Source organism: Polypterus senegalus, chromosome 13 (assembly GCF_016835505.1).
Source record: "Polypterus senegalus isolate Bchr_013 chromosome 13, ASM1683550v1, whole genome shotgun sequence".
In the NCBI taxonomy this organism is placed as follows: Eukaryota; Metazoa; Chordata; class Cladistia; order Polypteriformes; family Polypteridae; genus Polypterus; species Polypterus senegalus.
Window position 1 is genome coordinate 20261079 of NC_053166.1, and position 23860 is coordinate 20284938.

The 23860-nt window shown below is 38.3% G+C and overlaps 3 protein-coding genes across 3 annotated transcripts in view; 1 reads left to right on the forward strand and 2 right to left on the reverse strand.

The window, feature by feature from the left end:
- The window catches only part of LOC120542731, a 65862-nt gene extending 62795 nt beyond the window's left edge, over positions 1-3067 (forward strand). The window contains exon 12 of the mRNA XM_039775369.1: positions 2407-3067. Coding sequence (XP_039631303.1) covers positions 2407-2459 — 53 coding nt within the window. The 3' untranslated portion in view covers positions 2460-3067. The remainder of the gene's footprint in view (positions 1-2406) is intronic.
- Positions 3068-5985: 2918 nt separating this feature from the next.
- On the reverse strand, positions 5986-7346 carry slc35a4 (solute carrier family 35 member A4). Its single transcript, XM_039774671.1, has one exon. The coding sequence runs from the start codon at positions 7324-7326 to the stop codon at positions 6373-6375; it is 954 nt and encodes a 317-aa protein (XP_039630605.1). The 5' UTR covers positions 7327-7346; the 3' UTR covers positions 5986-6372.
- Positions 7347-7426: 80 nt separating this feature from the next.
- On the reverse strand, positions 7427-23706 carry LOC120542311 (SLC35A4 upstream open reading frame protein). The gene is made up of 3 exons (XM_039774673.1): positions 23649-23706; positions 14795-14893; positions 7427-8347 (listed from the first exon to the last, which is right to left on the reverse strand). Exons 1-3 carry the CDS (start codon positions 23661-23663, stop codon positions 8150-8152), a joined length of 312 nt encoding a protein of 103 aa, XP_039630607.1. The 5' UTR covers positions 23664-23706; the 3' UTR covers positions 7427-8149.
- Positions 23707-23860: the final 154 nt, after the last annotated feature.

The window sequence follows — 23860 nt, forward strand, 5'->3', positions numbered from 1 at the left end:
AAAAAACTGAAATGAAGAGATGTCAGGTAATTGAAAGGAACAATTCTGGGCGTCTCTCTCCTAGTAGGTTTCGTTTCGCCGATGTGCTTGCATTGCTTCTGTATTAGCAGCTAAGTGACTTTGTCTTTCTTCAGAGGTTTCGTTTCGCCGATGTGCTCGCATATTTTCTGTATTAGTGGCTAAGTAACTTTGTCTTTCTTCTGAGGTTTCGTTTCACCGATGTGCTCGCATCGTTTGTGTATTAGCGGCTAAGCGACTTTGTCTTTCTTCAGAGGTTTTGTTTCGCCGATGTGCTCGCATAGTTTGTGTATTAGCAGCTTAGTGACTTTGTCTTTCTTCAGAGGTTTCCTTTCGCTGATGTGCTTGCATAGTTTGTGTATTAGTGGCTAAGCAACTTTGACTTTCTTCATAGGTTTTGTTTCGCCAATGTGCTTGCATCGCTTGTGTATTAGTAGCTAAGCGACTTAGTCTTTCTTCATAGGTTTTGTTTCGCCAATGTGCTTGCATCGCTTGTGTATTATTGGCTAAGCAAATGTCTTTCTTCAGAAGTTTCGTTTTGCCGATGTGCTCGCCTCGTTTATGTATTGGCGGCGGCGGAAGGAAAAGTAAATGGGATACCGTTTTGCAGATGTGCTCGCCACGCTTCTGTATTAGTGGCTAAGTGAGTGACTCTTTCTTTGGAGGTTTCGTTTTGCCGATGTGCTGGCCTTGTTGTGTATCCTCGGAGGTGGAGCCCTTTACCCGACAGACAGAGACACACACATTTCCACGCGTAGATGTTTATATATAAGCTACAGTGCCCTCTATAATATTTGGAACAAAGACACATTTTTCCTTGATCTCTCTCTCTGCTCCACAGATTAAAGTGCACATTGTAGACTTTCCTGTATGTGGATTAGCATGCATTTTAGTCACACTGTGCAGAAATGACAACACTTTTGCTACATGGTCCCACTGTTTCAGGACACCATAATGTTTGGGACAGTTGGCGCCACAGGTGTTTGTGATTCCTCAGGTGGGTTTCAGGGCTTCATAAGATACATCGGCTTTCTTCTACCCTTTGGAGTCTGTGGTTATCATTGTCAACATAAGAACAAGATCTGTGCCAATGCAAGTGCCTTTCACATCTACAGTATTATGTAGTACACTGCCAAAAGTATTGGGACGCCTACCTTTACACACACATGAACTTTAATGACATCTTATTCTTCATACATAGGCTTTAATATGGAGTTGGCTCACCCTTTGCAGCTATAACAGTTTTAACTCTTCTGGGAAGGCTTTCTGCAAGGTGCAGGAGTGTGTTTATGGGAATTTTTGACCAGGAGAGCATTTGTGAGGTCAGGCACTGATGTTGGACGAGAAGGCCTGGCTCGCTCGCAGTGTCCACTTGAATTCATCCCAAAGTTGAGGTCAGGGCTCTGTGCAGGCCACTCAGGTTCCTCGCTCATCCATTTCATTATAGACCTTTCTTGTGCACTGGTGCCTGCGCAGTCATGTTGCCATCCCCAAACTGTTCACACAAATTTGGGAGCATGAAATTGTCCAAAATGGCTTTGTATGCTGAAGTATTAAGAGTTCCTTTCACTGGAACTAAGGGACCAAAGCCCAACCCCTGAAAAACAACCCCACACCACCAAACTGTACACTTGGCACAATGCAGTCATGCAAGTCCCGCTCTCCTGGCAACCACCAAACCCAGACTCGACCATCGGATTGTGAGATTCGTCACTCCAGAGGACATGTCTGCATTACTCTAGAGTTCAGTGGCGGTGGGCTTTACACCACTGCATCCGACGCTTTGCATTGCACTTGGTGATGTCAGGCTTGGATGTAGCTGCTCGGTCATGGAAACCCATCCCAAGAAGTTCTCTCTCTACGCTGCACTGTTCTTGAGCTTTTGGAGGTCTGTAGCTGTTGACTCTGCAGAAAGTTGGCGACGTCTGCACACCTCAGCCTGCGCTATCCCAGCTCTGTGATTTGATGTGTCCTAACACTTTATGGCCGAGTTGCTGTTGTTCTCGATTGCTTCCACTTTGTTATAATACCACTAACAGGTGACCGTGGAATATTTAGTAGAGAGGAAATTTCACAAATGGACTTACTGCACAAGTGCCATCCTATCACGGTACCAGGCTTGTATTCACTAAGCTCCTAAGAGCGACCAATTCTGTCACAACTGGTTTGTAGAGGCTGTCTGTATGTTGAGGTGCTCGAGTTTATGCACCTGTGGCCATGGAAATGATTAGGATGCCGGAATTCAATGATTTGGAGGGGGGTCCCAATACCTTTGGCAATATAGCGTATCTATCTATCATATAGTGCCTTTCATATCGATCTATCTATCTAATATAGAGTTGCCCCACAGAAGGCTTTAAACAAACCACCATTTCTTATAATTTGCAGAGCTGAGGCAGGTAAAGTCAACGAAGAAAGTCCAAAAGCTGCCACCAACCTGATGGGAACGAGTCTGTCGACTGAGAAGGGACTGTTGGTGCTACGGGTGAGCTTTTGGGACATTTGAAAGGTGAGCAGTGACCACACCAACAGTTCATACAACTACCACACTGTGCTCTGCTTTGAAACGTCGTCCCAGTCCACTTCCACAAGCTGCTTTCTGCAATAACAAGGGAGCAGGAAACTCTTTAAAGGTCTCTAGTCGTGGAAGAAACAAAAAGACACCCTTCCTTCAGTTTAACTCAGTCATTTATCTGTATTTGCATTATGTATTGATTTATTCCCAAATATTACTTTTCATATTTTAATTATTCATTCATCTGCTCATTTACTTCTAATGTATTATTTTCCTTTTTTACTTGCAGTTTTTTCTTCTTAAATATCTTGTAAAGCATCATGAGCTACATGTTTTGTTCTGAACATCTGCTATAGATATACAAGTTGTTGTCATTGGCAGTCGACGGGCCTTCAGTCTTGCAGCATCAAATATTGTGCCATTTTCTTTTTTTCAGTCTGAATTTTACCGTACAAATACTTCAAGTCTCATTTGTTTTTCATGATAATAAAACTTTGAAACACTGTCAGTTTTTTGATGGAAAAAATAAATAAAAAAATGAACACCAGCACCAGTGTACTTGTATGGATCAGTAATCTGTCACATCCTGAATCTGATTTCAGTTGCGTAAGAGATTTGTGTTTTGTTATTTTATTGGCCTGCACTTTGTTACACCAGCTACTCACTCCAAGAGGCCATTTTTATGGTCCAAAACTTTTATCCAACTTTTGCAGCAAAAATATGTATCCTCAATACGTCGGGTCCAAATGAACAAATAATGCATCAGGTTTTGTGTGATGTGTGTTATTAGTATTCAAAATTTGAAACATTATCAGGTTTTTGTCACACATTTTCTTAACAAAATCTGAAAAAATGTTTCCTTTGGGGGAAAGAAAAAGGTTTAAAAATAGCACTGATTAACCCACCATTCTGCCCTTTTTTAAAATTTGGGGGCTCTGCCCTCTGCTCGCTTCGCTCACCAACCAATTTTTTGAATTAACTTTCTCAATATCACATTGAATTTTGATTCCATCGTGACAATGCAACGTATAACTGCCCATGAGTGAATATTATTTCTTTCTTTCTAATAAATAAACTGACTTTTTTGAATGGTTGTCCTTGTCATTTGTTAATTGTCACAGCAAAAGCTATTCAAATGGGAAACTGTTAACGTTTTAATACGAATGGCATATCAAGATCTCCTTTGGTGTCTGATGTTATCCCCTGAAGATGTACTAAATTACCTTTCTTGTCGCCTGTTAAAATTTTACGTCAGAATTGTTCAACCAGTTTTGAATACAACTAATCTTGTTCTATTGCATAGCCCATCACTCATACATAAATTCCTCAATAACATTACGACACATCCTTCTTTCAACAGTAATTCAACCGGTGGAAGACTGGACAGTGTTAATGGTTTCTCCCTGTCAGGTAGGATTCAAACCAATTTAAGACCCTGCCAGAGAGGCCCACCCATTGACTAAGGCGATTTCTAAGAATATTATGGTCAGTGGTGTCAAATGCAGCACTCAGATCTAAGAGGATGAGAACAGATAAATGGCCTCTGTCTGCATTTACCCGCAAGTCATTTACTACTTTAACGAGTGCAGTTTCTGTGCTGTGATTTGTTCTAAAACCCGACTGAAATTTATCAAGAATAGCAAGTTTATTGAGGTGGTCATTTAACTGCATAATGGCTGCCTTCTCCAGAACTTTACTTAAGAAAGGCAGGTTAGAGATGGGTCTAAAATTTTCAAGAGCTGAGGGGTCGAGATTATGTTTCTTAAGTAGGGGGTTTAACTACAGCAGTCTTAAGACAGTCTGGGAAGACCCCCGTATCGAATGACGAATTTACTATGTCCAGATATTCTATATAGGTTGTAGATATTCTTCAGGATATTGTAAGTTGATGTTTTCATCTTCCATACCATCACCACCAACTGTCTCAGCACAGCCTATTGATAAGCATTTAACCAATCTGCCGTGTAACCGATCGTCAGTTTGAGTTAATTCGTTTTGACTTCATCATTTCTCGGTGCTAGGATTGCCCTTGTACTCATTTCTTCTGTTGATAACCCTTTCAGGATAAAATTCTTCAATAAGATTTGGACATAAATCTTATTTTATTGGGAACTTAAAGTGAGGAAAACAAAAAATTTATAAGAGATGAGAGCATAGGAACTGCGTCTGAGAAAAGCATTCACATGAATAAGAGGAGAGGGGACTGCGGACGCGGGCCGTTAACCGTAAATAGTTGAGAGGCGCACGGGACTTGAAAAAATCTCTTGGCAATAGTTCCATCTCAAGATTTTCTTTTAAAATTGAGAGACGAAAATATGACAGTTCTTGACAGTACTTTAAAAGCGACAAATACTGGACCAACTGCACACCAGTTATTGCACAATGTCTGCAAATAGCGTCGGTGGCGCAATGCTACCTCACTTATCCAAGTTTAAGTCCAAATAGTGTTCTGTATTCCAAGGACACATCCAGTTGCTGTCGGCATGGAGTTTTATGCGAGCTGCTGCTCCTGCCTGCATGGATTTTCTCTCACATTATTTGACGGAGGCCTTTATCGAAGGTAACTTATAACATCTGAAATACAGTTGGCTACATTTCTTCTGCTTTTCCAGGCGGAGCACAAGCAGGTGAAGTGACTACTTCAGGTAGCGCAATTTGAACCCACACCCTTCTTAACCACTACACCACACTGCCTGCAGAGCTCCAGTTTAAAATAAAAAAGTGTCCAGCCACTTAAAGAACAGCAGATGGAAAGCTCCATGCAAGTGACCATATTGTTCACTCCAAACAGCAAAGGAGCGGCGCTCTAAAAAGTGTCAAAAAATTAACTGAAGTGAGATAAAGCACCATTTTCACAACAGGTAGCAACTGTGAGAGAATTCTTTCAAGATAAATTTCTAATTAAAAGGCAGCAGCACTACTCCAATCCCCCTTTTCTGGTCCACACAAAACACTCGGCTTACTTGTTTTCCTTCCTGTTAGCAAAGAGCACCAAGATGCTTCTTAGTGACTCAAAACACAGAATGTTTCTGAACCATTATGACTAAGCTCAAGGTTCTTTTCCCCATGTGAATCAAAGGCCGCACTTTCTAAACGAAGGAAAACAAAAATCCTTCTTTGCTTTTCAGGCTTCCCAGAATACACTGCGCTCCTGTTCAGCCTGACAAGACTTTCAGATTGAAGACCAATGTAAGATTTATGATCAGTTAGCTAAAAAGGTTCAGGTATCTCCCCATGCAAGGACAAAATGACAGAAACAGGAAATGTGATAAAGAAATATTTTAATTTTTTTGATGTTGGAAAAGAAAAAAAAAAAAACCAAACAAGCCTATGAGGAAAGCTGAACAGTTAAAATAATAACAGTCGGAGTTGAGAGATATAAATACATCTGTTTTCTAAAGTAACAATGAGTTACTCAGCATGCATATAAATGGAGTACATGCAGTACAATATGAAGGGAAATTAAAATGAGCACATCGTGTGCGGTACCCTTTTTAATTTGTTCATTCATATAAATCATCTTAACAACATAACTGGGGTGTCAGTTCCAGACAGCACCTTGATAAATGAATATTCTAACAGTTTGAAAAGAGTATTGGATTTGCAATATTCATAAATATTGGAAATAAACACACTGTAAACAACAATCATGCATCTTAAATAATTTGTAACAGGTAACACAAAAAAGGAAAACAAAGCTAATAATAAGGAAACAACTCAGAAGGAGCACTGGCAGAAAAAAAACGCTTTGAGGTTATTGGCTCGGAATTAATGGATTACACAGCTTTCCTTCATTACGGTAACAGATCTAGTAACCCACCAGAGTCTCCTCAATTAGATCACTTGTGATAATAGTATAAACATACAGCTCCTGCAATTAGGGCAGCTGTCAAAAAGAAAAGCGGAGTGAGCTGCAAATCAAAGAGCAACACCGACAGCACAGCATTCACCAGCATGGAACACGAAATAACAAAGAGTCGGGTGATGTTATTGCTGTGCTTCATGACCAGAGACGTAAGCAACCCGTTCCACACTTGGGTAATCACAATCATCACAACCCACACTGAATACCCTTCAAAAAAGCTCTGATTGCTCCCCGTTACAAGGTAGGAGCCATAGTTGATACAAATCCCAAAGAGGTACAAGAAAAGGTTCTGCAGGTTCAGAGGCAGGCGCTGGGTCTTGAGAATGACCTCCGTGTAGACAGCAGCAAGGCCTGACACAAGGCAGTACACCAGGAGAAACAGGAGGCCCGGGGCAGTGACGTGAAGTCGCATCCCTTCCTCTGCCTCACCTTCTTCATCCCGACTAGTACAACTAAAGGAGTGGCATGCTCCTGCCAGCATCAGTAAACCTAATGCCACCCACTGCACCTTTGCAAGTCTTTTCCGAAGAAAGGCACTATATAACACAGCGGTTGAGGCGATTTTAAGGTTGCTCAGGATTTGGAAAGTGCTAGGATCCATTTGCTCCTGCATGTAGACCATTATGTTATTGTTAAATGCATAAAGGACAGCTGGGACTGCATAAGGAGCAACGTGGTGCCTAGAGACAGTCTTGCGCAATGACTGCGCATCTTGAATCACTAAAAGTACAAGAGAAACAAGAAATTTGAGCAGCTCAATAAGAACTACACAAGAGGATGGGTTAAATGGGATCTTTCCATTGACTTTGCAAAGTGTTATTAATGGGGCATGAGAGCCATAGATTAAGACCATGAAGAAGAGTAGAGGGCCCCAAGAAACCCAAGTAAAGATGGGCTCTTTATTAACCATAAGGTCAAGGGATACCATGGCACAAAGAAGCCAGATTAAGTCACGACAACAGCAAGTGAAAAAGTGCAACCGCTTAGTACTTAGCTGTACTTTGAGCTTGTTTAGGTCAAAACAAACATTGTAGTGATCTCTTTATTTCAGTGCATTTAACTTTGGTACACTAAAAAAAGGACACAAAGAAGATTTCAAAACTACAACAAACAAATGACAAATAAATGGCATCAGTGATAGAATGTGCAGAATAGCAATATACTGACCTCCGTTTGTAACGGATTTATAATCCTCAAAATGAGAGTATCACTCTGGCTAATTAGCTTACTCACCACTTTACACAGGCGGGTCAGTTAACATACAATATAAATCAAAAGACAAATCTGTTAATCTATTGGCTTTAGTTTTTAAAGTGTTTCTCACAAATGTTACTACATGGTCAAATCACGTGATCCTTTTTATTGCAGAACATTAAAATGAAGAGCAGCATCTGAAGGACTGTAAAATTCTGACATTTACTGCCTTTTTTTATTTGTCTGCATATGTTTGCATTATTTTAAGGCTGCTTTATAAAACATTCAAGTAATTTTCATAAAATAAATTTGTACAGCTATCCATTAGCAATCTGGATATACAAAAGAAGAATGTTTGTAATCAGTCCAATCAAGTTCAACTTGGCAATTTTTTTTACTCAGGAAGTAAAGGTACTGAGTCTTTTAGAAAAACAGAACGAACTGGACCCCTTTTGCACAATTTGTCCCAAACTTGACACTCCCTGAAAAGAAAGTACTGAAACATAATTTATATACAAGCCACACCACATAACTTCTGATTGAAAGAAGATTCATTCTTATTTGGGACCTTTCTTCAGCGAGTTGAGATAGTTCTTAACAGTTTGTTCTACATTGGGGATGTCAAAATTCTGTGCAGCATAAATACCAGTGCAGGTGCCAACAAACACACCGAGAACAGCTGAGAAACGTAACTTTGCCACCACATATCCAGCTAAAAAGCCTTTTAGGAAAGGAGAGGCCAGTAAGGTCCCACCCTAGAACAAGAAAAAAAGATTTTAAATTAGCAGTAGAAAAAAGTACAGTTATTCCAAATATACTGAAAAACTCTCAAAATATTCTGCATTATAATACATTGAGTACACCTTTAACTAGTGCAGTCTTAGAGAAAGGTTGCAACACAAATCCTGAAAAATAAAATTTAATTTTTGAAGTATATATTTTATATCTATATTATACATCTATATTACATCTAAAAATAATGAGCCTTTTTGAAAAAGAACAGAACAAAACTTTGAAAGTGCAATGATGAGGGGTCACTGTTCTAAAGTTTTGATATCTCACATCAAATGATAAGTTAAGATGAATAAGGAAACCAGAAAGGACAGCGAAGAAAACTGCTGATCGGTAAAACTAACTAACTAAATAAATAACACACTATACAGGCCTCTGATAGCCTTTTTGAATCTAATGGTTTAAAGGTTGTGGCAAGAAAACAGACATATTTCAACTTCTTGCTCCCAAGCAGTTAGTCTACAATACTGACCAAATGTGTTGCTCTAAATTTTACATTAATTTCAAAATAAAATGTAAGAGTGAGTAGAGAGAGACTCAGTTCAAGATGTTCCTTTGAAATCAAAGTGCAAGATAAACAGGATTGTTGATGCTATACAGAATATAACGTGTTAGTGGCAGCACAATCTAATACACTGTCAGGAAATACAATGCTAAAAAACACCAAAATGTGACAACACTGAAAAAAATCAAAGGACTTTACAAACAAGACTGAGTGGCAATTGTTAAGTGACTGTACCGCCATAGACACCTACTTTAAACAAAACATGCAGCTACTCTTGATGTACTTTATATTACAATCACATCTGCTACAGGCCTCCTTGTAGTGGAACTGAATCTGTTAGCTAAATCGCTCTTTTCAGTGACAGAAAGTAAAAGATTAGTGTCCTCATTTTCAGCTATGCTACAAATTTCCAAACACCATACAACCAGTTCTTTTTTAAATAATTTTTACCTTCATAAAAACTTTTGCCAAAAAAGTACAACCTCTACCTATTACTATGCTTTTAAATTATTAACATACAGTACTAGGGGGGTTATCATTAACAAACACTATCACTTTAAGAGAATCTTTGAAGGTGCTTAAAAACAGAATATTGATATAGTTTATTAATCAAAAAAAAAAAAATCAGTGGCTTCTCCAACATTTCATACTGTAAAATGGTTGTCAGAAGATGCTAATATGTTTCCAACATATAACTTATCTGATAACAGTCTTTTTGGCCAAATGAAGACATTAATTTGTAATTCGCTGCTTTGTTGTTGCTTTAAACTGTATTCTTATGAGGCTTGAAATGATATTCTTTGTGAAAAGGGCTGTAGAAGAAAATGTAATTATTACTACAATTGAGGAGATGCATGATACATTAATAATGGAGACGAGTCAGAGTAAAGGGTGTTTGTAGAGAACATTGTCTTGTGGTGCCGGGATAACAACCTGGAACTCCACATCAGCAAGACAAAAGTTCTCTGGTGGTGGACTTCAAGCATTCCAAGAAGTCTCTGAGACAAGTAACCATTTTGGGAGTGGTGGAAGTTAAGTGGTCCAGAGCTACAAGTACCTGGAGGTTCAAATAAATAACAAACTGGACTGGTCTGAAAACACAATGGCGCAGTACAAGAAAGGTCAGAGCAAAATGTACTTGCTAAGGAGACTCCGGTCTTTTGATATATGCAGCAAGCTGCTGTAAATGTTCTACCAGTCCCCAGTATGGTGTTCTATGCTGCAATCTCCTGAGGAACCAACCAGAGGTCAAAAGAAGCACAATGCCTGAACTGACTTATCAGGAAAGCCTGCTAACCCTGGACACACTGGAAGCTGTTCAGGAAAAGAGGATGATGGCAAAAGTGGGTGTGCTCATGAAAAATGACCTACATGCGGCGTTTTAGCCACATGCTTATTCCACCATGGTGTGTTAAGAAGCACTTCTAGGGGTCTTTTTTGACCAGTGCTATAAGGCAATTCTCTGCTTCCACCCAATGTACTTGTTAAGTTTATTTTTATTTATTTAATTACTTATCGATTGATTTATTGAATGATTGTACTACTTGTCATCAGAGTCTGTCTCCTGATTTGTTTTTTAAGGTTCTGCTGCTGCATGCATCTGAATTTCTACCATGGGATTAGTAGTTTATCTAATGATTTTTTTAACCAAAAATGAATAATAGAAAACAAGACAAAAAAATCATGCATTTCATGGTTTTCAGTTTGGTCTAAAAGCATGAAGTCAGAATGTTTGGCAACTTAATTGTTCCAAAACAACCGGCAATGTACAGTATATCCATGTTTGTTACAAGATGTAAAGAAAAACAAATTTAGAAAATTTTAAATTGAAAGCACAACGAAAATAAATAAAATGTTATGATGTAAAAAACAATTTATTCAAGTTCTACACACATTTTTATCTATTTCAAAATGTAATACAAGGCACTTTGTGCTGAATGCTGACTCACATAAAAACAGCATACAAATATTAATGTCATGCCTTAATGGTTCCTTCAATGAAAAGGGACTTGATTGGAAACATGCTCAGAGATTACTGCTTCTCTTTGCCAGTAATAAATAATGCTATTGTCAAGCACATCCAGGAGAGGGCACCAGTGGTTGAATTGTACCTTACACTGGGAAAAAGTCTGGTTAGGAAGAAAAATGTCAAAAGAAAACCAGCATATTTCTCAAATACAGTGGAACCTCGAGATACGATCACCTCTGTATACGAGAAATTCAAGATAAGAGGAAAGTATGAGCGAAAAATATTGGATCTAAATACGAGCATTGGCTCGCGCAAAGAGCCACGAGCCAGGCTGTGGGTATGCGTGACACATTTCCCGATCCGGGGATTCACCCAAGCTGACGCTGCCAGCCCATCAGCCCACTCAGTGTTCCTTGTTCTCCTGTAGCGTGAGGATCTACGTGTTTGTGCACTTGTGATTTCATTGTTTCGCTGTAGCAGTTCGCCGTATAAGCGTATCCAAAAATATCGTGGACATGCAGACGGAGAATATTGCCCTCAAGAGGAGGGGGAGAGAGAGAGAGAGAGAGAGAGAGGGAGGCGTGTGCGCGAGTGAGATAAGGAGAGAGAGAGACGCGTGCGCGAGCGAGAGAAATAAAGAGAGAGACGCGCATGAGAGAGAACCATCAGCTCAGTTATGATCACATGACGCTCAACAGACAAAGTGTATCCATACTACTCGTATTGCAAGACATCGCTTGTTTTATCAAGTCAAAATTAATTAAAAAATTTAGCTCGTCTTACAAAACACTTGTAAACCAAGTTACTTGCAAACCGAGGTTCCACTTGTATATATTATTTATCAGTGTTATTTGTTAGTAAAATTGATTTTTATGTTGATATTTTTGGGGGTGCGGAACGGATTAACTGGATTTCCATTATTTTCAATTTGTTCTAGATATGAGAAATTCACTATACGAGCTCGTATTAAACTCGTATCTCGAGGTTCGGCTGTATATCTGACTGATAGAATCAGCTGAATATGTCCGTGCAAGGAAGTCTGTGCAAGGAAATATATATATATATATATATATATACACACACACACAATTACATACTGCTCAAAAAAATAAAAAATAAAAGAATACTTTTTAAGCAGAGTATAGCATCAAGTCAATTTAACTTCAGAAATATTGATCTGGTCAGTTAAGTAGTAGAGGGGCTTGTTAATCAATTTCAGCTGCTATGGTATTAATGAAATTAATAACAGGTGCACCAGAGGGGCAACAATGAGATGACCCCCAAAACAGGAATGGTTTAACAGGTGGAGGCTACTGACATTTTTCCCTCCTCATCATTTCTGACTGTTTTTTTACTCGTTTTGCATTTGGCTACAGTGAGTGTTACTACTGGTAGCATGAGGCGATACCTGGACCCTACAGAGGTGGCACAGTAGTCCAACTTCTCCAGGATGGCACATCAATACATGTCATTGCCAGAAGGTTTGCTGCGTTTCCCAGCACAGTCTCAAGCGCATGGAGGAGATTCCAGGAGACAGGCAGTTACTCTAGGAGAGCAGCACATGGCTGTAGAAGGTCCTTAACCCATCAGCAGGACCCACCTGTATTTGCTCATTTTGACAAGGAGGAACAGGATGAGCACTGCCAGAGCCTACAAAATGACCTCCAGCAGGCAGGTCACTGGTTTGATTGTCTCTGACAAAAAAATCAGAAACAAACTTCATGCGGGTGGTCTGAGGTTCCGACATCCTCTAGTGGGATCTGTTTTTTTCACAGATGAGAGCAGGTTCACCCTGAGCAGATGTGACAGGGTCTGGAGAAGCCACGGAGAATGTTATGCTGCCTGTAACATCATTCAGCATGAGCAGTTTGGTGGTGGGTCAGACCTCTACAGGCTAGACAACGGCACCTTGACTGCCAGCAGGTATTGGGATGAAATCCTTGGACTCATTGTCGGACCTTATGGTGGTGCAGTGGGTCCTGGGTTCCTCCTAGTGAACGACAATGCCCAGCCTCACATGGTGACAGTATGCAGGCAGTTCCTGGAGGATGAATGAACTGATACCACTGACTGGCCCCAAGGCTCGCCTGACCTAAATCCAATAGAACACCCCTGGGACATTATATTTCGGTCCATCCGTCGTCTCATTAGGTGCATGCCACCCCAACGTTGTCAGGCATGCATACAAGCACGGAATTGCTGCAATGAAATTTTGGCAAAATGGACTAGCCTGCTGCATCATTTTTTCACTTTGATTTTTGGGGTGTCTTTATAATTCAGCCATCTGTAGCTTGATCATTTTCATTTCCATCAAACGATGTGGCATCCTTTCAATTCTAATACATTACCCAGTCCAGATCAGTATAGATATCCAGCAGGATTTTTTTTCCCCATTGAGATCTGAAGTGTTTTCAAAGTGTTCTTTTAATGTTTTTGAGTAGTTATATACAGTATATTGAAAGAAGTTACAACTCCACAATGATGACAAATGTTTACTGTAAAAAAATGCTTTTCCGACAAGATATTCCACTTCACCAGCAATCACCCAGCATCTCATAAACAAAGCTGTATTAAGACTTTATTCAGAAGAATTCACACCCATTGTAATAGGAAGGAGACAAAAATGAACAAAAGACGCTATCGTTTCCATCTTTTCACTTCAAACGGCTACCCAAAGACATTCATTAAACAATGCCTACACAGGAGATGCCAGAGAACCCAGCAAACATTCGACTCCAACCGATCCCCCCCCCCATCCTACCTGGCACACACTTCCTTATCATCACGGAGTGTCAGAAGGTGCAGCACGCATCCCGGCCAAATCAGGCATCAAAATAGCACACAAACCTACGAACAATCTGCGCACTGTCCTTTTTAATGCCAAAAACAAGAAATCAGCAGCAGAGACACGATACGCAGTTTATAGCATTCCATGCAGATCTTGCACAGCGGTATACATAGGACAAACATCAAAAAGAATCGCAAAACATATATAAGAGCATCAAAACGGTGTCAGAAAGAAAGGACACACAAATTCAACCGAACATACATTTAACTAGGACAATGTACAAGTAAGATAAGTAAGATTTAAGGCCAGTACTAAAAGTGCCAGAGAGCTGGCTGAATCTAGGCTATCAAACGAAAATACTATTAACAGACACTTGGACATAAATCCAGCATATGCAAACTTAAGTAGAACATCATCCTCATAATAAATAAAACTTTATGACCAACACCGTCCTAACCCCACCTCATTACCCCCATCCCCCCAACCCTCTGATGACGGCTCCTGGCAGGAGCTGAAAGCTCAGGAATAAAAAACTACTTTATGATACGGGATTCACACATACACATGCACACACACAGTATATACATATATATGTATATACACAAAGACTAATTCATCTTAAAATTGTAAGATGTCAACAATTTCTGTCAACTGCAAAAAAAAAATAAAAAAAAAATCTTGGAGTAGTCCCTACTCAACAGAGGTGCCTTCATGTGTCTACATGTCTTGGTCTTGTCCTCCACTAAAATCTTAGAATTTCCACTTACCCATGAGATAAATTTGATTACCATGAACCTTCAATAGCCCTTTAAAAGAAACAATAGATAGAAAAACATACACTTTTCTCATGTCTGATTCATTGATTTCAGAAGAAATGTGCACTTTCCACTAAACAGTGCTGCAGTAAAAGTAATAAGGTTCAGGTCTTTGTCAGCAAATAATAAAAGCCAAATTGTCTAACAAGATAACATCTATACAAGACTTGTGGGCTATGCAAATATTCCAATAGCAGGGCAGGCTGTTCTCCGTGACCTGCTTTCTTGAAGGAGCAACTCAGTTATGGGCAAGATGACCTGTTTAGGATATAAATATTTTAGCCATTCAAACAGATAAACTAATGATGTTTTTAGATTTTTTTTTTAAATTACCTGTGGAATTCCTGCTTGGACCTCATCTTCTACTCTCTTCTGAATATCATCCAACTTGTTCTTAAGCAAAGCTAGATCTTTCAAGTTCTTCAATGAATTCTGAAAATATAAATCATGTTTAAATTACAGGTTTGCACAATAATGTAATTATGAATATGAATACAGTAGCGTTACAAGCTTGTTGCATAACTTTGTAAAGTTATCTTTGACAAAGCACATATACACACTTTTCTTATATAAAAAAATTAAGTTATTTAAAATGTCCATCCAAATATTTTAAAGTATGCATTGCTTAATTCAGTACAGAGATACAGGGAGCTGGAAGCCATCCCAGAAACTTCAAGTTCAAAGCAACCCGTATGCTGAATTGGGTACTAATGTTCCAAGACGTACTCATGTATACACCTACAGTATACTCACTCATACTGGTGCAATTCAGTATCACAAGATATACACACAAGTTTGGAATACAGGAGGAAACCAAAACAACTAGAGAAAAGGAGAGCATGCAGGAGAGGATGCAAACACTCTACCTAGTGCTAGGGCCGGAATTTAAACCCAGTAACACTGTAAACTCAAAATACATACAAATAAAAGGCATGAAAGTCAAATTGTTACTACTTAAGACAAAAGAATAAATCACACGCGTTATAATGTAGTTTTAACAAAAATAGGTCTTGCAGTATGGAACAAGGGAATCATGTACAGAACCAGATTAATTTATTTTCATTTTAGAAAAAAATGTCTGTTCATTTAGTATTGTTTGCACTAATTATAAAGTTTAACAGATTTCATGTCTGAATCCTGTAAATGTTTAAGTAGTTTAATATGATTAGGTTGTCTTTACAGAGGTTTTACAACTTTTGGTCTTACATTTCCCTTCAACAATAAAACAACTTCTGTTTTGATGGAAATAACTGCAAATCATCACAAAGAACCAGCTGCTGCTTAATAAAACTAATGAACTAGAAATCTACTGTAATTTGGCACACCTAACGTTAGAATGACAATAAGTGGATAATATTAAGTATCGCATCCAATAATCTCTAATATGAATCAGATTCTAACAACACAACATCAATAATAGTTACATTAAATATACTCTGTTTATGATACCACCATCGAGCCACAAGAAATATGTTTACTGAGACATTATTGTGGATTTTAGATTCACTCTTAGGAGGCCACTGGTGTCTGCAGGTTTTCATTTCAAATTCATTTCTGCTTTTACCTGGATTCCTGCTTTAATTAAGCAGGCTGTTAATTCCCAGTGTCCATTTTCTGGTGTCAGACAAATTACAAAATTTGATTTACTAAATTTGTGTTGAAATATACATATAAAATGTATGATAATTTAGTTTTCCAACACGTGATTATTTTGATTATAATGATTTCACTTTTATTATACTTTTGCAAGTGTTCTGGTTATTTAAAAAATAATTTATTCATGATCTTGGTAGTGAGGAAGCTGTAGCCTTTCAGCATTTAGGGTCATTTAATTAAGATTATGGCAGCAGAAATCCCTCAAAAAAGATGAATTAACATGAAACCGAAAACAACACACACTCTGGATTTCTTAAAAATGTAAATTTCAAGCTATTGTAATTTTCAGAAAAGAGAAAGCGAACAAAGAAAAGATGACATGCTAATAAAACAATAGGATCAGATTGAGGGAAAATTAACTTGCTGATTGTTAAACTGGTTGGAACAAAATTCTGAAGCCACAAGGGGTCCCCCACGAACTGAACTTGAGGGCCACAAAAAAAAAAAAGACAAACAAATACCTTATTACCCAAACAAACTCAATTATTCCAGCAGCAAAGAGGAATGCACCGCAAATAAGTATGTAACTCCAAGATTCAGAACTACTCACACAATATACCCAGTGTATGTTATAGCTACACAATAACCCAATGCAGCCTCTTAGCACACTGTGAAGCAATGACCTTCCTGATTTAGCGCATTTGAGTGTATGGCTTTGGTTTTTAAGCAGTAAACCACAGCACAGAATAGTAACCTGGCTACTAGACACTGACAGTACTGTCCCTAACACCTTGTTAAACAGAACCGGAGCCTTATATAACAATAGGTTACTTTTGTACCCAAACCAACTTATTGTTCACATGGACCCTCAGATATTTATAAGTAGGGTTGGGTATTGGCACTGATGTCCCAATTCGGTTTGATTTAAATTCACAATGCTCCGATTTAATATCAATATTAATCAATGTGAATTAATGTGTACTGATATACTGTATTAGAAGTGGGGCTATTTTAGAGATTACTTAACCATGCATAGAGAATGTTAATATGATGTGACAAATTTCAGTTCCACTTTAGTCAAACATTGTCTACAAGGCAACTTCGTAATTATACATAAGCATAGAATGACATTTAACTTTCAACATAATTTAACACATGTACTGCCATATCAAGAGTCCACACATATTATGGGGGGCTCCTTGTTTAAATACAATGCAATGGCATCTGCTTTATAAAACATCTATATCATCTTGCGAATAATATTATTAATATAAATCAAACATTGCTTTTTAAATAATAAGTATGCTATTCAATAACCTATTCGTGAGTTATGAATCTCCACTTAGACTACCCTTCAACTAAACTGTTAGCCAAATTTATTCCCTTATTGGACATTTAAAACAATCCTGAATTAGTCAAAATTAAAGATACCGTGGGAAGACTCATGTCTTTCTATAACCCTTCAAGTTACACACATATGTTCTGTAACCTACTTATACCAGTCGTGTTAATGTGTCTTGAAAATGTGTCCACACAGTGCATCCTCAGACAAAAGGAAAAGCATTTTAAAATGAGACTCTAGAGCTGATGCTTGTTGACAACGGCATTGGATAAATGGAACATAAAAGGAAAAGAACCGGCCATTGTGACTGACAATGCCTCTAATATAATCAATACCGTACTTATGGAAAAAGGAGATAGTCACATCAGCTGCTTCGTGCACACACTCACTTTGGTATTGCCAAAGTGTCTGCAACATGATTATTTTTAATGTAGTGACATCCGATTGCGACATAGAAATCTGCTACCCTGGATGTTCAGCTGTCGCAAGTTGGGATGACTCGTGCTGCTGACTTGAGAGATGTGGCGATTTGCTAAAGATCTTCATAAAACCCAAGTACAAAAACTTCACTCATTTGCTTTCTGGTTGGTGTAGCATGCCGCAGGTCAAAACCCTGTATCATTTGTGGAAAGCCCTCGTTTTCAACAATGGCACAGGGCAAGGCTATTCAATTACAAATTCAGCTGGGCCAGACATTTGCAGCAGTTGGTAAGCAGCAGGTAATAAATTTTAAACCAACTCTAATGAATGTATTGAAAAACAAGTAATGTTTATTCATCGTTTCCCTTTTAAATTTGGTCACATCTGACACAGGCACAACAAAAAGTGCATAAAAAAATATAATTTGAACAGAATCTGAGGTAGTGGAAATACCTTTTTCCCCCACTTGTCAAATAAAAAAATAAAAAAACAAAACATTTTGGTCATATCTGACCTAGGCACATCTCAAAATGCACAAAAACAAAACAGTGCACAATATTAGCAATAACATTTGTTTACCTTTTGAAATAAAATAAATGTTTTGGTCATATATGACCCAGGCACATCACAAAGTGCATTTAACAGAATAAAAAAGGACTCAAAACTATCAGTGCACAAACCCATAACAAGTGACAACAGTGACTAACACAAATGAAGACAATGTCTACTGCACAGGTTTGTTTTAACTCAACACATTTGTGATTAGCAGAGCCTTTTTTGTAAGCAAAAGGTGGCAGTATGTACATATTGCATTTGGATCAAATCTGAGTTACTCTGAAGGTATATACAGGTCAAGAGTCCAAGCACTACATGTTTTGTTTATTTGATGAAAAACCATAACATTTAAAATTTGAAACTGACAAATCGTCAAGTATAATAATTCTTTACCTTTACATAGTGCTTTACTCACTACTCAAAGCGCTTTGCAAACTCTGTGCAGGGAGGTCCAGGGACATAAACCTATAATCTCCATATTACGAGGCAGTGGCACATCCATCATGCCACCTGTGCAGGAGTACTGTGCTGGATAATATTGTGCTTATTTTTCTTCTTTCGGCTGCTCCTGTCAAGGGTCGTCACATCGGATCATCTTTTTCCCTAACTTCCGGTCCTCGTCGTCTTGCTCTGCCATACCCATCACCTGCATGTCCTCTCTCAACACCTCCATAAACCTTCTCTTAGGCCTTCCACTTTTCCTCTTAACCTGGCAGCTCCATCATTAGCATTTTATTCCCAATATATTTAAAAATTACAAAGAATTTCCGAAATTGAAAAATATTAACAGTAAGTTAATAATGCGCTCTGCAATCTACAAAAAAGTTAAGCTGTCGTGCAAAGCAATCGGTGCTTAATTTGACTGAGTTTTAAAGAAAATGCCAAACTTTTTGCATGTTTTTTTTAATCAAATGCAGTCTTTCGAATTCATTCTTTGCTTTGAGTGTCAATGGCTAATTGACATCCTTCTAACAGCCATGAATCCGCAGGACTGAAGCATGCAATTGGAGGGCCAATCAAATACATGGAGATAAGCGAGGACAGTGCTTATCAGTAACGAGGACTTCGCTGAAGTAACAATTAGATTCATTTGTAAAAACCCATGTTTGCACACACTTGATGAAACTGGAATACAACTAAGACTTAGCACACAAATGATTACAGAATCATTTAATATGTAGTCGATGCCACGACCAGCTGTCGCGACTGAGGTGCCAGTGCAATGAAGCGGTGCATAAGTCGCACACACATCAAAATAAATAAATAACTGGTTCACTGCATCATAGACTTCTACCACCACAACCACCACACACTGCATTGTGGGTTGAATGTTGTTAGGCTAAGTGGAGTGTTACATTCATGGCCTGTACAACGGTAGGAATTTAAGTACGAGTTTTGAAGGCTCGTGAAATGTTTCTCATTTCTTCTTTGTTTCTGGTGGGACCAAGGGCTAGGCCATTATTGGCCTGTGGGCTGCCATTTGAAATGCTGGGTGTAGGGCCTCATATCTTTAAAGATAAAAACTGCCATAGATTGTTATTTTTTTGGGCACAAGGAGAATCAAAAGGAAGCTTAGAGCTACCCGCTGTCTCCAGTGTGGATTGTTTAGGCTCTGCTCATTTGGATGTCAACTGAGATTGTTTATGGGAGACGAAGGGATAAATGATTTCTCAAATTTGTGGTGTTACAAAAATACTTAACACCCGAGCTGCACAGCTTACATACATGGCTTTGTTTTCATACAGTTCTTCTTTACTGATGCAGTTTGAATCCATAGGAAGACCACATATCTGATTTAAGTGTCGACGGATTACATTTCAAGGCATTTTATGCAGTCCTACATGCAGCTGGACCCTTCTCATTCTATGCGAGGTAGTAAAGTTCTTTATCCGTAGAAAACCTTAATAAAAATCTACGTACAATAAATTGAGCAGGATTGAGATTCACAAGATTGATCTTGAGACCTTGTGAATCAATATCAAGTCATATATATGAAAAATAACCAGAAAATGGATATTTTTACCTAGGTTTATTTATAAGTACACAGACATAATTTCCTCCAGAATATTATGACAACTCTTCTCTTGGGCTCCATGGCACAGTAAAAGCTACCGCCAACAGTATCATCTTTTCCTACTCTTCTCTTCAGGAGCAAGAACACACGCCTTGAGCCCAAGTAACCCCACTGCTTCCAGCTATAAAAGCCCAAAACTACCAAAAGGACCGTGTCTCATTTTGACCCGGACAAACCCACAAGATCCGAACCTACTCACAAGAGAAACTAGTTACTTGAGAGCCTGAGATGCTGATTTATGTTCTGTTTTTACTTTCACTAGCACCTGTTTTATTTGTTTGCATAAATGAAAAGGGGTGACCTGGCTAGCACCCTAAAACTTGAAATGGGTTCCTGTACTCCTTCTTATCATTCACACATGTTAATAGGCTGAGTTTGTTTCAAACATGTCTCAATCAAGTTCATAAATCACCATGTGATTTTAAGTTGCGTTTACCACTGTATCTTTATAAAACACCTCTTTTGATGGACGATTACAAATCAAATCTTGTCTCATATAATACCTAAAATTATTTTCTATATGTGCTAAAATGTGTATGCTGCTGAAGCCAGCCAACAGTCCAATAACATGTGCAATGGGAGCTCTGTACAGTGAGGAAACAGCACTCACTTTGTCAGAACACGTCATAAGGAGAGTTTTTAGGAAAGTGAACAACCTGAAGACAGTAGGTCCATATGGCATTCCAGGACTTGCTTTTAAAATCTGTGCTGATCAGCTTGCACCAGTGTTCCCAGTAACTGTGTCTGTTGTACCAAAATCTTTAAAAAGTCCACCACTGTCCACACATACTAAACAAGGCCAGACTTATGATGCCTTGTTAACTTGCCTACATTATAATTTTTTTAAATACTAGTATAATGCTGACCTTGAACATATTGATACATCTATAGAGTTGAGTATTTACTATTTATTGCCCTCTTATGCCCTTCTAATGCAAAATATTGTGTGTTCCACAGCTAAGCATTTCACTAAATATTGTACCGTGGATAACTGTATGTGACAATTTTTTTTTTGTTTTGATGTAACAAGTTGAATCTTATTAAGTCACATTTTATAATATCTAATATTCTTTTTTGGCACAATTTCACTTATGAGCGAAGAATACAAAAAATACAAACATGAAAACTGAACTGCAACATAATCAGCTAAGCATCATGCAGTACAAAATTCACAAATATATACCCCTCATTTTAAAAATTTAATTCTAACTGTCCTAAAGTTCACATCTTCACAATTCTCTTAACATTTTTGCTAAATTATTTTTTTTTTCTCAATCATGGCATTATTTAGTAGCAGTGAGGTGTATAATGGAGACATGTGCCAAGCTCTTAATGGCTACAAGTTTTCCTTTTTTAATCATCAGTTCCCAAACGGCAATTGAACAAGATGGAGTTGTTGCATTTACTTGCACACCAATTAATATTAAATTAATACTAAATATGTATTACCTGGAATTTCACTTATGAGCTCAAATTACTGTACAAAAATATACAAATGAAAAAACATTTGTTATGCAGGCAGTGTGATGTAGTGGCTAAGGATGTGGTTCCTTACATTTTTTCCTCCTACAAGGGTTTTTTTTTAATCTTCTTAAGGAAATTTGGGCTTCTCATACAGGGTCTGTTAAAGCCCACTGAGGAATTCCTTGTGTGATTTTGGGGCTATTGGGCTTATTACTGTTTGGATTTCAGATCCCGAGGTTGGACATTATGCGATTGTGAGCAAGATACTTCACCTACCGGTGCGCCAACTGAAGAAACAAAACACACATAACCAGTTGTATCTCACATATTTTATGTCGCCCCGAATAAAGGCATCAGCCAAATAAGTAAATGTAACTGCAGTTTCACACCTTCACAATTCTTAATGACTACACATCATCATCACCACCTAACAGCTACACAGGTTTTAAATGGAGGGACATTGTTCAATACATACTAAAACTGAATTGTATATATTTGTGAATTTAAGTTTTAAATTCTGTCTTAACGTTCATATCCTTACTATTCTCAATGACATTATTTATGCTAAATTTAATCACTCTTTTTCTTAACCATTGCAATATTTAGCAGCAGTGTAGCATATAATGAAGACACGTTTCAGACACTTTAACAGGTTTTTTTTTATCAGTTCCCAAACCACAATCTAAACGAGATACATATGCAGCACTTACGTAGCAATTTATACTCGATACTTATTACCTGTAAGACAGGTATGGCTCATACTTGTACGAGGTCTAAATCAGACGTAGTATCAGTAACACCTCTCCAATAACGATCGATTTGAAACAAACTTCCACATTCATCCATTTACTGAACCCACTTTGTACAATTTCAGGATGGCTAGGAGCTGCAGGCTCTCTCTACCCACGGCATGCATACAGGAAGAGCCGTAATGGGTGTGCCAACGCCCTGCCACAGTCTAGCAGCACCCCGTCCAAATTTGTTCTGGCCTTGGGCAAAATGCAATCAGACCTTCATTTTCACAACATTGTGTGTAAAGTCGAACTGCAATAGTAACAGTTCGAAGGGAATCCCCTTTTTGGCTTTCAATGAACAACAAACTTATCTGATCACAAATTCAGAACTTAATTGTAGTTTTCATTACTTTGTGACGGTTTTACAAGGTTATTTTTGTACAGGTCGACACCGTTCCTTAAACTCGCTACTGCTTTATGAAGTGTCGTGTGTTCGCCGTAGGAGTTGTTTGTCATCAAGGGAAACTTAATTGATTTACTTATTACTAACTGAATGTTAATGTTTTGTTTGTCAAATAATACAGGAACAAACCGAGGAAACAAACCCGGTAAGAAATAAAACGGCGAAACCTCATAAAGCTGTGGCTTGTCCACACTAGTAAATTCATAATTAAAAAGTAATTACTTTCAAAAGACTTCCTTATCCACTCGGTTTTTGTACTGAAATGTCTGACTGGTGGATTCTGCCGCCACATTCGAATAACTGAACGTGAAATGTCACACGCCATCTGACGTTTTCACATAATGTGGCTCACAAACTTTTAAGTTTGAAATTTTACCCCAGTGTTGTATAATAAAAAAAAAGTTATTAACGTCTTTCGAAAAAGGCCACAACCACTTAACTTGTAAACAATGACAAGCGTAACACTTTATCAGGTTAATGTTAATTTTTTAAAAGGTCATTTATGCAACATGCGGCACTCATCGCAAACTCATCCTAACCTTGTCATCCGCCATCTTTGCCAGACCGACAGCAAGGATGAGCGCATGCGCGCACGAGGATTCCCGGCCCTTTCTTTAAAAAGCCCCACCCTCTGTGCCTGACGAATTCTAGTTGATTTTCAATTTTAAAGAACTAAAGACACAGCAGAGATCGTCTGCTAGAGTAGACACGGACATATATATGAAATTAATACCTTGTGTTACTGTAAAGT